At 36.3% G+C, this 16,331-nt stretch overlaps 1 protein-coding gene across 1 annotated transcript in view; it reads left to right on the top strand.

The window, feature by feature from the left end:
- The window catches only part of PARP8 (poly(ADP-ribose) polymerase family member 8), a gene marked incomplete at both ends in the record, with an annotated part of 176,683 nt that overhangs the window by 154,385 nt on the left and 5,967 nt on the right, over positions 1-16,331 (top strand). The window contains 8 exon segments of the mRNA XM_079702728.1: positions 2,096-2,163; positions 3,937-3,985; positions 5,100-5,212; positions 5,449-5,521; positions 7,146-7,215; positions 9,799-9,872; positions 10,998-11,067; positions 11,934-12,018. Coding sequence (XP_079558854.1) covers positions 2,096-2,163; positions 3,937-3,985; positions 5,100-5,212; positions 5,449-5,521; positions 7,146-7,215; positions 9,799-9,872; positions 10,998-11,067; positions 11,934-12,018 — 602 coding nt within the window.

The following is a 16,331-nucleotide window of genomic DNA, read 5'->3' as shown; positions in this document are numbered from 1 at the left end:
ATGGGTTGAGATTGCATATGGTGGTTTCAAGGCTTGCACTGCCCCTAGAGGCCTTTGCAAGTTTATGGTAAGTATTACTCTGAGTCATTGCCTTTCTCTGGGGAGGGAGGGAATAGTGATTTCTCCAGTCTTGGGGCCCACAAAGCTTCTGTGCCACTCCCCTTCCCCCACTACCCCATCTACTCCATTTGCAGATGTGCATCCAAAGTACATTTTTTTAAAAAGATTTATTCTTTCTTAAAATTGATTTATTTTATTCTATTTTTGGCTGCATTGGGTCTTCATCACTGTGCGTGGGCTTTTCTCTAGTTGTGGCGAGCAGGGGCTACTCTTCGTTGCGGTGCACAAGCTTCTCATTGTGGTGGCTTCTCTTGTTGTGGAGCACGGGTTCTAGGTGCACGGGCTTCAGTAGTTGTGACTCGCAGGCTCAGTAGTTGTGGCGCACGGGCTTAGTTGCTCCACGGCATGTGGGATCTTCCCGGACCAGGGCTCGAACCCATGTTTCCTGCATTGGCAGGCAGATTCTTAACCACTGCACCACCAGGGAAGCCCAAAGTACATTTTTACATTCCCAAATTTGATTCTTGGTTCTTTTGATAGTTATTTATTTATGAAGTCAAATACTCATTCATCCATTCAACAAATGGTGTGTGTCAGACAGTGGTAAACAAGAGATCCTTTAATTCACAAGTTACATTATTGGCTTAAAAGCTGTCATTCTTTCCACCTGTTTTTCTATGCCCTTTCTACATTATCAGAATTCCTTTTCAAGCAAACATTTATTATTTGTATAAGGAAAAGAAAACAATAAATGCATTTCCACTTAGGGGAAAAAAAAGAACCTATTGCAGTACCTTACATACAATTAAACATTTTTGGTCACCAAAGACTTTGGTATAGGATATTTATACTATACCGTAGATCCAGACCATTCTTGCATCTAAAAATAGCTACAAACCCTGACTCTGGGATCAGCTCTGTGCCAAGAATTGCTTCCTTGATTCTGGGTCATGTGTAAGCTATTTTAATAGGAGGCAATGGAGATGATTGCGTGTCAGCTTTGGAAGTTGGAGGCCCATGTGGTATAATTTGCTCATCAGTGACGTGGCCTGCAACCTTGAGCAAGTTGCTTAATTGCTTGATGCCTCAGTTTCTTCATTGCCAGGATGGTGAATAGTAATGTTGCCTTCTCCCTCAGTGTACACTTCATAGGGATGCTGTCAGGTTTTATCCTGTCAAATTCTTTAAACCTCTCCAAATAAATATAACATTATACTGGCCTAAATTGTCACAGACAGATTGCCTTTCTTTCTAGGAAAATGTTAATTGTCTGGGTGAATTCCATCAATACTTTTAAAAGAAGGGGCCGTCATCTTACATAAATTTTGTCCAATTTTCTCATGTAAAGATCTACCCGAAGTCAGTACCCTCAGATATGAGCATGAGTAGTAGCTATTACAAGTTTCGCTTTAATGTTAGTTAAATGTTAAAAATGTCAAAGAGAAACCAGACACTTGATAAAGGTGACAAGACAGATTTATTCAAGTACTGCAGTAGGGGAGAGAAACTTGCAATGTGAGCTGAGATCACCTCCGAGTAAGGCAAGGTGACCGAGGTTTTTAAAGTGAAAACAAAGAGGGAACAAAAAGGGGCTACAGAGAAGTGAAAATAGGGGGGGCTCTGGGGAAATGGAAATTTCAGGGGGGATAAGAGAATTACTGAAAGGTTAACTGTATGGGTTGGTACCTTTTGTGTTTTAGCAACATTGGGTTTTCTTGAGCAAAGACTCAGCAGTGGTCCAGGGACTTCCAGCCTAGTGCATGGAAGCCAGGCTAAAATTCGATTGAGCCTCTTATCAAAATGTTTCGGCAAGTCCTTTGTCCTGCATGGAAGGTCAGAGTTCATATCATCTTGGGGAGAAGCAACTAGGGTAATGGCTGCCATTATCATGTCACAACCACAGGTCTTCACGTTTAACTGGATTAGGCGTACTTGTTCAATCTGATTTTCCTTTTGCAAAAAAAAAAAAAAAAGAGAGAAAAGAAAAAAGGAATTTTTAAGAAAAATCAAAACGTATAATGACTTTTTTTTTCAGGCACCGTATCTGGAAATCAAGAAGCAGATGGATAAACAAGACCCCCTTGCTCATCCCTTACTGCAATGGTATAAAATTTAGTTTTCCTCTTAATGAAAACAGCATAACTTCCTACTGCCTGCTTTAAGGGGGGAAAAAAAGCCTATTTTGCAAGACCTGCAATGCTACAGTTCTACAAGCCTATGAGGCCTGGTGATTTTACAGTCCAAGAGTCCTTAAGGGCTCTCACTTTAATTAAAATTTGGACATCACAAGGGGAAGAAAGTGCTATCATATGCACTACAGGGATATACAGTGCAGTCGACAGCAGTTTGTTATCTATCATTTTTAAAAATTTGATTGGTTCGATTACATGGTGAAGCCATTTTGGCTCATTTAATTTTCTCATTAACTGTGTGATAAAGCTGTTTCAAACACTTACTGAAAATCTCTCTATAATGTGTGTTTTGTATAATTTACTCCCTTAACAAAGATAGTGTAAATTTGATAAACTCTGTGTTTGATGACTGCAGATGAGGCACTGTTTCAGAGAAAGTCTGGTAAGGCACACAGCGTTAGTCCAGCCTAACCCTAGAAAAGAAGGGTTAGGCTATAGTTGAGGGGTGGGTTGAGAGCTCCCCTTGCTCTACAACACTTACTTCAAATAATCTGCCCTCTGGTTTCTCATCTGCAAAAAGAAAACAGTAGTATCTACTCAACTACTCACCGTACCTATGGGGGTTTTAGGTACGTCTCTTTGAAATCACTGACAACTCAAAGACTATGGAATTTACTGTGATTATCAGGCAGTAATACAAATGTAAAGATTATAAGAGATTGGTCTGAATGAGTACTTGTTCCATGCTACAGCCAGGAAGTTTTTAAAAAAATATGTAAAGATGGGCAAAGGAGGAAGAGGCCACCTCATGACTCTTAATTACTTAACTTTCACTTAGGCAGAACCTTACAAAACACATTTAATTTAGTCTAGTAAAACCACGACAAAAGTTAGATTTTAGAAGTCTTTCTTCTTTGTATCTTTTATAATCTATTTTTAAAATTCTGAAGAATTGAGTAAAATAACACATAGTTTTTATTTTAACTTTAAAATTTTTCATATTGTCATATTCAAAATGAAGGTAAAAATTTCAAATATCTAATCTCTTTCTTTTTTTCCCTGAAGTTAGCCTGATTATTCTCTTTTAATTATTTGTGATCATTTCCTTCAGCTTGTTAGTCACTATTCCTTCAAGGAGGAGAAAATTTACCAACATGTTTTACAATTTTTTCAGTTATTATTTTCTCTACTGAAAAGCATAAAACAATTAGTCCTTTCAGATACCTGAGGTTTTGATTTTTTTTCAACTTCATTGTCTACATATGGTGAACAACAGTTTGTATATAAACCATTGTATGTATCAGCACAAATATCCTCAAATATTTAAAGAAAGTAAAAAAATCTTCGTAAAAACTCATTCTTAGTTAGATAGTGTAGGGAGAAGCAGAGGAAGCAGATGTATGAATCAGCTTCTAAATTTTGTATTTAGATTACCATTATTCGAAAGCATATTCATAAATGTTCACTTTGCTGATATCTAAGGTTGTGGTTATTAAAAATTATATCTCTTAAGTTTTAAAGAGTTACTTCTGTGTTTTCAGATTAAAGTATCTCGTTTATTATATCAGCTCTTTAAATTGTTTCAGGAAGCAAAGCAAAATGATGTAATTACGTAAACTTATTACTCAATTTAGTTTATGTCACAGCAAAAATAAGTTTTAATCACTTGCCAACTGAGGGGAAAAACACTTTAAATATATGTGGCATATATTTGTGACTGATGGCTTATTTTAATTAATTTCAGGGTTATTTCAAGTAATAGGTCACATATTGTGAAACTGCCAGTTAACAGGGTAAGTTGTTTTTTCACATATACATACAGAAATGTGAGGAATACTGACTAGTTGGGAGAACTGACCCCTGTGATTTTTAGACAGCCTCTCCAGAAAATTGAAGTTAACTCAGGCCAAGCCTAATTCTTCAGTTAGAAATCACCATATGTGCCCCAGCTCTAAGTTTCTCCAAGATATCAATTTCAGGCTGCTGCCCTGAACTTTTAAGTAAACGAGTCAATGTGAAATCATTTAGTTATTCCACATGTGATAGAGAGAACATTACCTAGAGACTGACCAGAAAAAGGTAATGTGCTTTTTTATCATTGTCAGTTTAATGTTGGCACAGCTTTACTTTTCTATGTTGGAGAAGATATTGTCTCCAGATATCTTACTTATCGGCCTAATATGCTTACAAAATAAAGAAAAAGCTAATGGACTCTGATTTCAGTTCTGATCGTCACCTAGGAGCAGTATCTAAAATCTCAGCTCTCCCATCTATGAATTTCTAAACTATGAGATTCCTATATATTGGATTCCCGTATAAGTACATATATTCTTAGGTGAAAGGGCAGCAGTTAGAAAATTTTGTTAAGCGACTGATTCAAAAGATTTTGTTTCAATTTTTTCCATGAGCAAAGTGGGAAACTATAATTTGAATGTAGGCAATTTCGAATTTTACAAATATATGTAAATAAAGCATGATGATGATAATTTTTGCAGTTTTAAAATCTTTCACTAACTTTTCTGCTTAGCAAATTCAGATATTTCCCCAGTTGAATAGCTGGTGGATACTTAGGGAATTCAATAATAAAAATCTCAAAAAGAAATGTAATTAGGAAGGCAGATCTGCTTGAATGTGATTACATAGCATATTCCAAAGCTAAATATAAATGACTTTGGATTGTCTGTCTCCTATTCCTCTTCCATTAGCCTAAAGAATTATCCTTCATATCAGCAATTCCATGCGATTTATCATTTAGGCAGGGTTTCTGTCAAATGAATGACCCTGTTAATATAAATTATTATGGTTTGAAACTAGATAATTCTTAAACCAGTAAAGTTTGAAATTGTCATCAGCCTGATTGTATGTTAAATTTGACATGTTTTCCTGCATCCTTATTTTAAATGGCAGCAACTGAAGTTCATGCACACTCCCCATCAATTCCTTCTTCTCAGCAGTCCACCAGCCAAAGAATCCAATTTTAGAGCTGCTAAAAAACTCTTCGGAAGCACCTTTGCATTTCAGTGAGTATGGCTTAATGTTTAGGAGGGTGTGTCCCCCACTTAGTCTTCCAGAAATGTGTGGGGAGGAAGGCATCCTCTTTTAGTAGTTGGCTGTTAGCACTGGACAGTTCACTACACAATACTTGACTAGCAAACCCAGAACTCTGAGAAGGCACCATGACTTGTTATATTGAGACCCCATAAAAAGGTCATTGATTTTTGATTTTGCTTTTTCCTTCCCCTCCCCTGTGTTTTAGTGGCTCGCACATTGAAAACTGGCACTCCATCCTGAGAAATGGTCTGGTTGTTGCTTCTAATACACGACTGCAGGTAAATTTTCTGCATGCTTTAACGAGACTCGTTATTCTTCAGCATTGGAGTTCAGTAAGCAGTCCGTCCTGGTGTTGTTTTTCACTTGCAAAAGGGGATGCGTGTATGCTTTAAAAAATTATGTGGATTTTTCTAATAGGCATACGTAATTTTCACCAAATAAGTCAAGCAGAATTGATCTATGCACAACATAGGGATGAAAAGAAAATGAAAACTGAGTTCCCCTATGAGAAAATAGTGAAACCACTTTAAACTTAATAGAAAAAAATGATCACAAAAGAGGTAAAACCTTACACAAATTCTCTCTGCTATTCCAACTTAAGTTTTTTGAGCACTACCTCAGTGTGAATACTTTAACAGAAGAAAAGGTAGGGCTAAGAATAAGCAAAATGGAGATTGGACACCAAAGAGCAATCGGCTCCCTGCTTTTCAGCCCGCGGGGCAGCACATGGGCAGGATACTGTGGGTGTGGTCCCATCTTTATTTACGCCCTTCATCTCCAGCATCCCACCTCACTCTCATTCAGCTGATTTTCATCTGATGATGTAAGGAGGTCAGGAGATGAAATCCTCAACCCAGTCACCTGTGCGAGATCTCATATCCTGATGACAATTGGGATGACACAACTAAATATAAATGTTCATAAATACACATTTAATATAAATATAAATGTCCATAAATATAAAATGTCCATAAATATAAATGTCCATAAAAACATATTTATTGAATTAATATTTGGTGCATACTAAATACGGTATGAGGGCCCTAGAACATGGAGATAATAAGAGAATTTTAATTGTTCTGAGTAGTGGACTAGTCGAAGAGTTTCAGTTAATGAAACTCTCCGTAACTTGAAAAATTTAGAGGAAGTAAGGAATGGGATGACAGTGCCGTATAATGAAAATCTAAGATATTTTGTTGATATACTAGCAGATGAGTTCTGATCAACCTTCTGTCACATGTGTTTCAGCCACTTTTATTTTCAGTATTTTAGAGTCATTAACATAAAAGCCTACTCCAGGGCTTCTCTGGTGGCACAGTGGTTAAGAAAACGCCTGCCAATGCAGGAGACAGGTTCCATCACTGGTCCAGGAAAGATCCCACATGCTGCAGAGCAACCAAGCCCGTGAGCCACAACTACTGAGCCCGTGCTCTAGAGCTGACATGCCACAACTACTGAGCCCACACGCCTAGAGCCTGTGCTCTGCAACAAGAGAAGCCACCGCAATGAGAAGCCCATGCACCGCAACGAGGAGTAGCCCCTGCTTGCCACAACTAGAGAAAGCCGCACACAGCAACAAAGACCAAATGCAGCCAAAAATAAATTAATTAATTAAAAAAAAAGCCTACTCCAGTACTTGATACTAAGTGACTCTTTGTCATCAGCAGGGTGGAAAATCTTTACTAAGGATTTTTTCTGGCTGTCATTTTCCATATATCAATTCACTCTGAATTTTAAGAACAAGGATATTAGTACTCTTTTCAAATTAGACCTTGAAATCAGAGCTTTATCATTTTATTAAGAGCTAATGTTCCAGCATAAGACCAATGGTCTTCTTTTGTGAAATATTAACATTTGAAACCATAAACTGACCATTTCCTTTCCCACCTCCTTTCATTCTAGCTCCACGGTGCAATGTATGGAAGTGGAATCTATCTTAGTCCAATGTCAAGCATATCATTTGGTTACTCAGGTAAGCTTGTATTTCATTTCAACCTCAAACATATTAAGTTTTTTTTGGTGTATATTCTAGGCACAATTTTTTATCGAGTGAATGAAGCTTATTTGATGTATTTGTATTAAATTCATTTGATAAATTCAGAAGTAAAAACAAAGCTCACGTGTCAAGATGAATTTATAATACTTCCCCTAGCATATAAGATGGAGCATATGTTTTGGCAGTTTCAAAATTAATTTTAATTTTGTTTCAATAGTTTCTACATTTCTTCCATCTACAGTAAACATTGAAAATATAGCATGTACAAAATATTATGTAAAGCCCTGAAAAAAGTTTATGTACATATTATATTAAAGAAGTTTTAAGCAGTATGGAAAACTTAGGATTAGAAAAACACCCTCAGAACCATCCTACTTATTGACAACTTCTTGTTAATATTTTAGTGAGATTGTTTGAGAAAAATATATTGGAATAAACTGAAACCATGTGCCAAGGAGGAGCCTCATAAATTCAAAATATGGAAAGGCCGATTACCACATTGTTAGCATTCGTAATCCTGAGGTAGTAAAATTCAGGGTGATTTTTTCTTTGCACTTTAAAAGTTTTTGGAGTATTTCACAATGATCTGTGTGATTTTCTTCTTAGAACAGAAACTTATTCTGTTTAAATATAAAATAATTATGCCCATTGTAAAGGAATTGAAACGACACAAAACTGTATAAAATAACAAACGAACAATTTTCCTCCTTTCCTAAGAAACTCAGGGTTTGGTGAATTCCTCTTTAGACTTAAAGGCTTTTACATTCGTATACCTGCATATATAGTTGGTTTTGGTTATGTGCTTGTGTTGTGTGGGGTTACATGATTCCATTAAACAACTTCAGGAGATGTTGTTCACGTGGTGCCTGGATGGTAAGTCTTAAGATCCATATATTATAGAAAAGGAGACTTAGAGAGATCTAATAACTAGGAGAACACTGAGCAGGCTTACCTGTCTGATTCTTTTGCCCAAGTTCACGCCCTTTCAGCCACAGCAAGTGGTTTCTCAGTGTTCCACCTCGACCTTTCCCAGAGCACATGTCCTAAGAGGACCAGGTGGGCTCTGTATGCCTCTTCTGACCCAGCCTCAAAACTCACGTGGCGCCACTTCCCATGTACAGTATTGGTCAAAGCAGTCACAAGCCCCTCCGTATCCAGGGGCTGGGGAATTAGACTCCATCTCCTGATGAAAGAGTGGCACAGTCGCATTGTAGAAAAACATACTGTTGAGAAATATTGTTGCAGTGATCTTTGAAAATACAATATGCCAAAATTAAAGCTAGGAAAATAAATATCAGAAGAATAAGATAGTATAGGAAATAAAATCATGTAGTTCAGTGGGAAAGATGATCAGAATCAGCTTAAATCAGACTCTAAATCTTATTAAAACAGAACACAGTAAAAAAGTAATATCAAACCATTTTTAATAAATAAGTACAATCTCAGCATAGATAAGGACAACACAACACATCATCAAGTCCTGTGATTTTCTGCTTCTTATACGGGTGTACTGACTCCTTAGATGGGTTCATGGAAAGGTTTTTGAGGGATTCAGATGAATGTGAAGTTTCTCTGTGTGAATGTTTGCCTGGAAAAAGGGTCGATAGCTTTCATCCAATTCTTTCAGTGGCCTTGATCTGAAAAAAAAAAGAAGTAAGAACCTCTACAGTACGTTGAAGTAGCTTCCTACTTGGTTTGGAGGGCTTCAGGTCTAGGAGTTAGAGAGCAGAACAGTCTTTCTGCACGTAATAGCCTTTGCCTGTTCCTCAGCTTGACCGCACCCACTTCTGCCCCTTTGTGGGAATGTCTGCCTTGGAAACTGCCTGCATCCACACCATTTGCAATTTGGTCCATAGGCTTTGCCCCATTTTCATTAAGCCTTTTATTGAAACAGCAACAAACACACAGGCTTCTCAACTTCAGGATAGTAGATGAGCATTTTTAAATACACTATAACTACAAATCTACCTATTCTAAAACAGACAGGAATTTTAATTCTGTTTTGTCTGAAATATTTCACAGTAAAAAGCCATGGCATTAACAGGGTAAGGTAAGACTTGTGAGTATCATAGACAAAAGGACTTAAATAGTTTTCCTTTATTAGGAGGAATAGTAAATTCTACAGGAATTGAGCATGAAGTTAAGTTGCAGTATAAATATATTTTTCTGAAATTGTTCATATTTTCCACCCCTTATCTTCTAGTCACCAGATGGTAAGAATGAAACTTAGGTCCTAAACACCTTTTAAAATCAAGTTTTAAGAATTTTCTGATTATATCAATTTTATGCAAGGGAAGGTCCTAGCCTTCTTTACAACGCAAAGAAAAACAAAGTGTATTTTCTACTTTGTAACTTGACCAGGATTTCCAGAACCCATCAACTTTCCACCCTGCTTGCTCAGGGCACAGCAGCTGCTCCTTCAGCAGCCCTTTGTGGTGGTCTGGGGCCTGATGCTGTCAAGCCTTTGCCTAAAGTGGAACTTTGTAGTGTAGATGGATTGTACTTTGAGCTGCATCATACGGCTTTGTCCCTAAATTATTATTTTGCTGATGTTTTTAGGGATGAACAAGAAGCAGAAGGTGTCAGCCAAGGATGAGCCAGCTTCAAGCAGTAAAAACAGCAGCGCATCACAGGTGTTGTAGCGAATCGGGTGACTGCCTCTGATGAATGAACTCTAGCTCCCTTAGCTGGCAGGACTTCGATAAATACTCAGGCTTTTTAAATCTGCAGAATTATTTTAAATGGTTGTTACTCCTACAGGAATGAAACTCACCCTAAAATGCCTTTATTCAATAAATATTCAATAAGTATGTATTGAGCTTCTGCTAGAGTGCTGGACATCTAGGTATTGGGCTACAGTGATCATCAGCGATAGACAAATCCGCTTGGTGCCTGCATTCTACTGAGTGGATATAAATAAATTAAATATATATTTAGATAGAAAGAATGCTAGATGGTGGTAAATCTTACAGAGAAAAATCAGGGGAAAGGGATGTTGAATGCTGTGGGATGCAAGATGGAACTCGAATGAATTTTAAATGGCGTGATCAGGAAAGGATGCTCTGAGAAGGTTCTATTTGAGTAAAGACCTATAGGTGGTGGGTGCACAAGCCATTTGGCTCTCTGGGAGAAGGAACACTCCAGGCATGGAGAAGGGCAAGCACAAATCCCTTGTTGTTTCAGAGAAAACAAGCATTCCAGACAAATTGAAATCCATCTGATGAATAATGTGACTTTAGATTTTTTTAAAAAGAGTATAGCTAGTCTAGTGTCTGAAAACAAAAACAAAACCCCAGATTTTCTACATGAAATGTTTCTGAAACCTCTGTGGCTTAATGATGCTATAAATATGGGTTTGTTTTGGGTAGTTAGATGATCTAGAATAATTCATTTTAATGTTTGAAAAGATTATGCAACTTTAATTTTGTTTCCCTCTAAATAGAGATGCTAGGCTTCTGGTAAAAATAAATTTGAGTTCTAATTCTGTGTGGTGAGGCTACTGAACTTTAATTTAGTATTTTTTAATTTGCTTATTTTTGAGAGTAATTTAATTATGATTATGTACAGAAATTAAGTGATATAACAAATGCAGATTGACATTAAGAGAGAATTCCAGGATATTGCTGCTGGTCGAGATAGGCCTTTTTTAAACCTCTGGAGCTATCTTAGTGACTATTACTTTTTAATGATGATTCTTTTTTTTCACTTGAGTGACTGTCCCATTTTTACTCTAATTTTTAAATTCTTTTGGACTTTAGTCACAGAAAAAAGGACAGCAATCCCAGTTCCTGCAAAGCCGTAACTTAAAATGCATAGCCTTATGTGAAGGTAAGTTGAAAGTTTTACAATTCTCATAGCGTTAATTCTCTCTCTTATCTGTATTTAAAAGTTTAAGTATGTTTACAAAATGCTTATGATGGACTAGTGAAAGCTTTATTCCTTATGACCATCTCTAAGGGCACAAATGGAAAATACTTAACAACAGAGATTATAAAGGTTAAAACCAAAAAGCAGAATTGGCAAGAATTCAAATAGTGCTATATTTTATTCTTGGCAGATATTTCAGAATGGTAATTATCTCTTTCTGATCAAGTATTGCTTATCTCTTTTGTTAATATACCCCTTCCTCTTTATGTTGGTTTCTGAATGTATAATACCATAAAAAATTTGAAAGATGAACCACGTGCTGAGTGTAGATAACCCAGTAGGTCTTTCTTGTTCCTACACTGAAATTATTCTTCGATTCTGAACTTAAGACAGAAAATTGATAGGCGATTTGCAAGATCATATACTTTCCTTTGTTCTTGCTTTAAAATCTGACTTTGGCTAAAAGTTCATTTTTTTCTTCTTGTGTGGGAGTTTCAGTAGCCACTGTTTACTGTCTTTCAAGTTTTCAACGTTTGATGGTTATAGAGGACGCTAAGTCGCTTTCTACATAGTTCCCAAGTCAGGACCTATTTGCCACCGTAACACAAAAGTGATTTCCTTCCTATTGATATGCTAATCGTGTTCCAGACATAAAATTGTTACTTGGCATTTCACTGTTTTTATTTACATTTCTTGATAGCTTAATAAGGTGAAAGAAACATTTTTCATATGTTAATTTGTGCACGCATTTTTGCTTTTAGATTTCTAAGAGAAGGGTTATAGTAACTTAGAATAAATAGTTCTTTAATTTTCTCTTCCATTTACAGTGATCACCTCACCTGACCTGCACAAACATGGAGAGATATGGGTCGTCCCAAATACTGATCATGTCTGCACACGATTCTTTTTTGTGTAAGTGTAAAAACTTAAAATCCTATGTTACTGTCTTCTCCATAAGTGAGGTAGTAGTGACTACATTGTTTACTCACTTTAGCTGCCAAAATATAGCAGACAAGTATTTTCTCATCAACTCAATGTTTTTTGTTCTATTTTAATAAGCTGTGAAAAACGGGGGTGTTTAAATGCTATTAACTTAGAAGAATTGAAGAAAAACATGGTCTCTTTAACCACTATCTTTGTGTATGTATGTATACATGTGTATATATACATACATAAAGATATTATATGTATCTAGATAGATATATACACACACATAAATATACACATATATTATTTATAGATTTAAAAAATATTAGAACTGGGAATGAGGAAAACAATAATGAGAAATTCTTCTTCCTATAAAAAGTTGATCTGCATTCCATGATATAGGCTGGCAATGCAGGGCATGTTAATGTGGATTTTTTGACACAGCTATAGCATAAGAGCTGCATCAAAATACAAGAGTGGTATTTTTCTTCCCTAAGTAAATGAGTGCAGTAGATCTGTCTGTTTTTTACCCACCTTGCTTAACTCTCAACTTTTTCCCATGCCTGAGCCTTCCTTATCCACGGTCCTGTCACAGAAAGGACCTCAAGGAAGAGTTGAGTATATCTGTTTTGTACGTTTGTGTAGCTTTCTAAAAAGAAGCTGGAAAAATGCACTGACTTGTTTTATAAGCCATGTCAAAATGACTGTATCATGATTACTTCAATATATAGCATAGCTGGAGCACACTACATCTGCAACATTTGATCTGTTAGCTTACTGACTGATGGTTCACTATGAAAATTTTATGAACTGCCTGGTTTTCTTTTGGTTGGTCTGAAAAGTGTGACTTTCTGATGATCCAGATTTATATATTATGTATTTATCTATCTTTTGTGTTTAGCTTACATATTAATATACAGATTACATAGTATGAGACATATACATACCTATAGATTTCATTCTTGGTGGCAAGACAGCAATGAGTGTAGTAAAAAGAACCCTGCTGCTTTTGATCAGACAGTTTGTGTCTAGACTCACCAGTTATTAGTGAGGTAACATTAGCCAAGCTGCATAACCTCTCTAAGCTTCCTCAGTAGATGCAATATAACATCATCAATAGATACAGTAGAACAATATACCGGTATCAGTTAGAATCCCAACAGGAAACCACTGGCCCTTAAGAAACGAGATAATTCTATCATTCACAGTTATATCACTTACAAAAGTGTGATTATAGGGAAATCATAGGTCTAGTACAGTAACTTGGATCTAGTAGCACCAGAGCTATTATACATCCTCAGGTCCAAAAAGATAAGAATAGGAAGCAGTTATCGGAACCTGGTAGGAGAGCCATTTCTAGTTCATCAGCTTTGACAGGAGTCATGGCCTTCAGTTCAGGGATGTAGGCAGCCCAAGGTGACCTTGTGGGGCTGGAACCAAGCAAAACCTTGACCTCACCCTCCCCATTGGCCAAACTCTAACAGAAACTAGAGGGCAAGGGAGCATATTGACCAAGTCCATAGAAGTTACCCTCCTGGGGCAGAAGGCAAGGTAGAGAAGTGTACAACCATGGCTCTGGAGGCTCCCAGGATAGCTGTCTGCTTTTTAAGGTTATGATTCAGATTAAGGTATAGCACAGTGCAGGTCTCCACTGAAAGGCACTCATTGATTATTTTTTCCCTTCTTCTTTCTTGCTCATCTTGACTCTTATCCATTGTTAGAAGGTCGGCCTTCCAAAAGACATCTCCAATCACAAAGTTATTTCATTGTGTGAACTGGAGATTTTCATGGAAAAGTAACTCCAGAGGCCTTTCCTTAGCTTGTCGTTAATCAGTTAATCTGCTCCTTTTAGCGTCTTGCTAAAATTCATAGTTGTTGATCTAAATAACATTAGATATGGAAGTAGGCAGTAAACATTTCTCGTATTATTTCTTTACAGTTTTACATAAATTATATGTAAACTAAATCAGTGGAGGTATATGTGTGGGTGTGTGTATGTGTGTGTTGACTGGAGAGAAGGATTTCTATATTTCATAAGAAAAAAGTGAGGAAAGACCATCTGAAGAAAAGAGAAGAAAAAGCCTTCAGTACACTCAGATACTTTCCAAATAATGCAAAGGAAAAAATTCTATTAAGGTAATGATTTTCATTCCTTTATAAACACAAATGAGACTTCATCCTTTTTTCCTGCTCCCTCAGGAGAGAAGGAACTAATTAAGGAAAATTGATAAGATTCAAAACACATGAAAAAGAGAATCCATTCACTAATGTACATTCTAATTACAACCATCAGTTTTCCTTCTTTATAAAAGATATAATCACAGAGTTCTGCTAGTGATGTGCCTCCCTGGTGAATGGCACTATCTAGGAAAAGAATAAATTGAGGAGAAAGAAGTGAGTTATCACAAATATACCATAACCAGACAGAAACTCAATTTCTATTCTTATTTCATCCTTTCTTTTTTTTAACACATTATGTGATCTCTAAAGTTAGATGCTTTGCCTGATGACTAGGATATAAATTGGTGAGGCCTCCTTTTTATCTGTACTAACTGAAAATATTAAAAATTATATAAATTCAATGCTAATCTGATTTCCAGAGTGGAGATAATAAAATGTATAAAATTAAATAAATAAATAAAACAGTCATATAATATCCTAATCACATTTTTCCCAATAAGTAAACAATAACAGAGAATGAGAGAAAAATGGGGGAAACTTTAGAACAGGGTATCAGAGAAAATTAAAAGTAAAATTTAAAGGAAGATATCTGTTAGGAAAAAAATAAGAGAATAAGAAGTTTGAAAAAAATTTGTTGGAAAACTCCAAAAATGAATAAACTTAATCAAATATAAGTGCTTCAGGCAAAAGGTAATAATTCAGATGTTAAGAACAGATTCCAGACGGTTCTGAGGGTCTAGGAATTGTTGCTAGAGCTTGATTTCGTTACTGACCTTGAGACACATGTGTACAAAGGCATTAAGGTCAATATGTAGAAATAAGGCAGCTATTTTAAAAAGGGCCAGAAGTTTCACAGGGGGTGTGAAAACCACATAGACGTATGGTGCTCTAGTCATATACAACAAAAATGTTATGAAATGGGGATTTTTAAGCTAGAGAGGAAAACTTATTATTGGTGTTTTCTATAAATAAGAATAAATAATAAAATCCAAGAGAAGGTAATTGATGATTTGGCAGGTTAACAGGTTAGGTGTATTTAGTGCCATGGACACCCCATGCTACACTGCCCCCACCACTGCCATAGTGAAAACTCAGAGATAGGAGTGTGTCTTCTCCCTCAACTGTTTGGGACCAAGGAAAAGTTAAGAACCACCAGGTTTCTGTATCTTGCTTATCTGGTGTTACAACCTACATGTTTAATGCTTTAGTGGTTCTCTGATTTAGAGCAGACAGATCTGCAAATGAATCGTTTCCATAGTTTCTCTATTACGTCGACTTAAGGTATAATTTCTCAAAATATTTCAAGAAGTTCAGAAATTTAGGAGCAGGAAGGACCAAATAAAACAAGACTATCTGCAGAAAAGTGATGCGGGGTATTTTCAGGTTCTTGAGTCGAGCAGATGCCGGTGCTAAATAAATTTCAGGAATTCCTATCTAAAGTCTATTCTATCTTTTAAGGTTTAGCTCAAATACCACCTCTTCTATGAAGCTCCTAATCAAAATTAATCTCTCTTCCTGGTATTCCTACAACTCAGTGCAGAACTTCAATTTAAAATTCAGTTTATTCATTGTATCTGACTCTTCCACAAGACTGTGAACTCCTAAAAGGCAGACTCCTACTCTTGTGTTTTTACTGTCCTGTGTGCCCTGCATCACTTTGCATGGTACCTGATGTACAGCTGCTTGTCAGCCAATTTTTAATGAATGAACAGAAGAAGGCAAAAAGGAAAATATTTTGGAATATGTATTGTTTTAATTTTAGGTCAAAGTTTGAAATATATTTAAAAAGGTAGCTACAAGAAAAATTTATAAAATAATTGTATCATGGCTGTTACATGAAATAGTAGATACTTTGCATCATGATTTTGCAAAAGATACACAGTGTTTGAATGGGAACATAGCAAGGAGACAGCTTGTTTATGAAGTTAAAAGATAGGACATTTAGTCATGGCTCAGTGACATAAATTGTGGGACATCAAGCTTATATGATTTGGGAGCTTTGCTTTATCCCAAGTCTATAATAAATCCAGTTTCTCTGTCTCTAACCCAGATCTCTTTCCAAGATGGAAACTGCCACATCACTCCCCTGCTTAAAAGTCTTTGATAGCTGCTTACTA

The sequence above is a fragment of the Hyperoodon ampullatus genome, assembly GCF_949752795.1.
Source record: "Hyperoodon ampullatus genome assembly, chromosome: 4".
NCBI lineage: Eukaryota > Metazoa > Chordata > Mammalia > Artiodactyla > Ziphiidae > Hyperoodon > Hyperoodon ampullatus.
The sequence above is the reverse complement of the archived record's forward strand: the minus strand, read 5'-3'. Positions and strand labels throughout refer to the sequence as shown.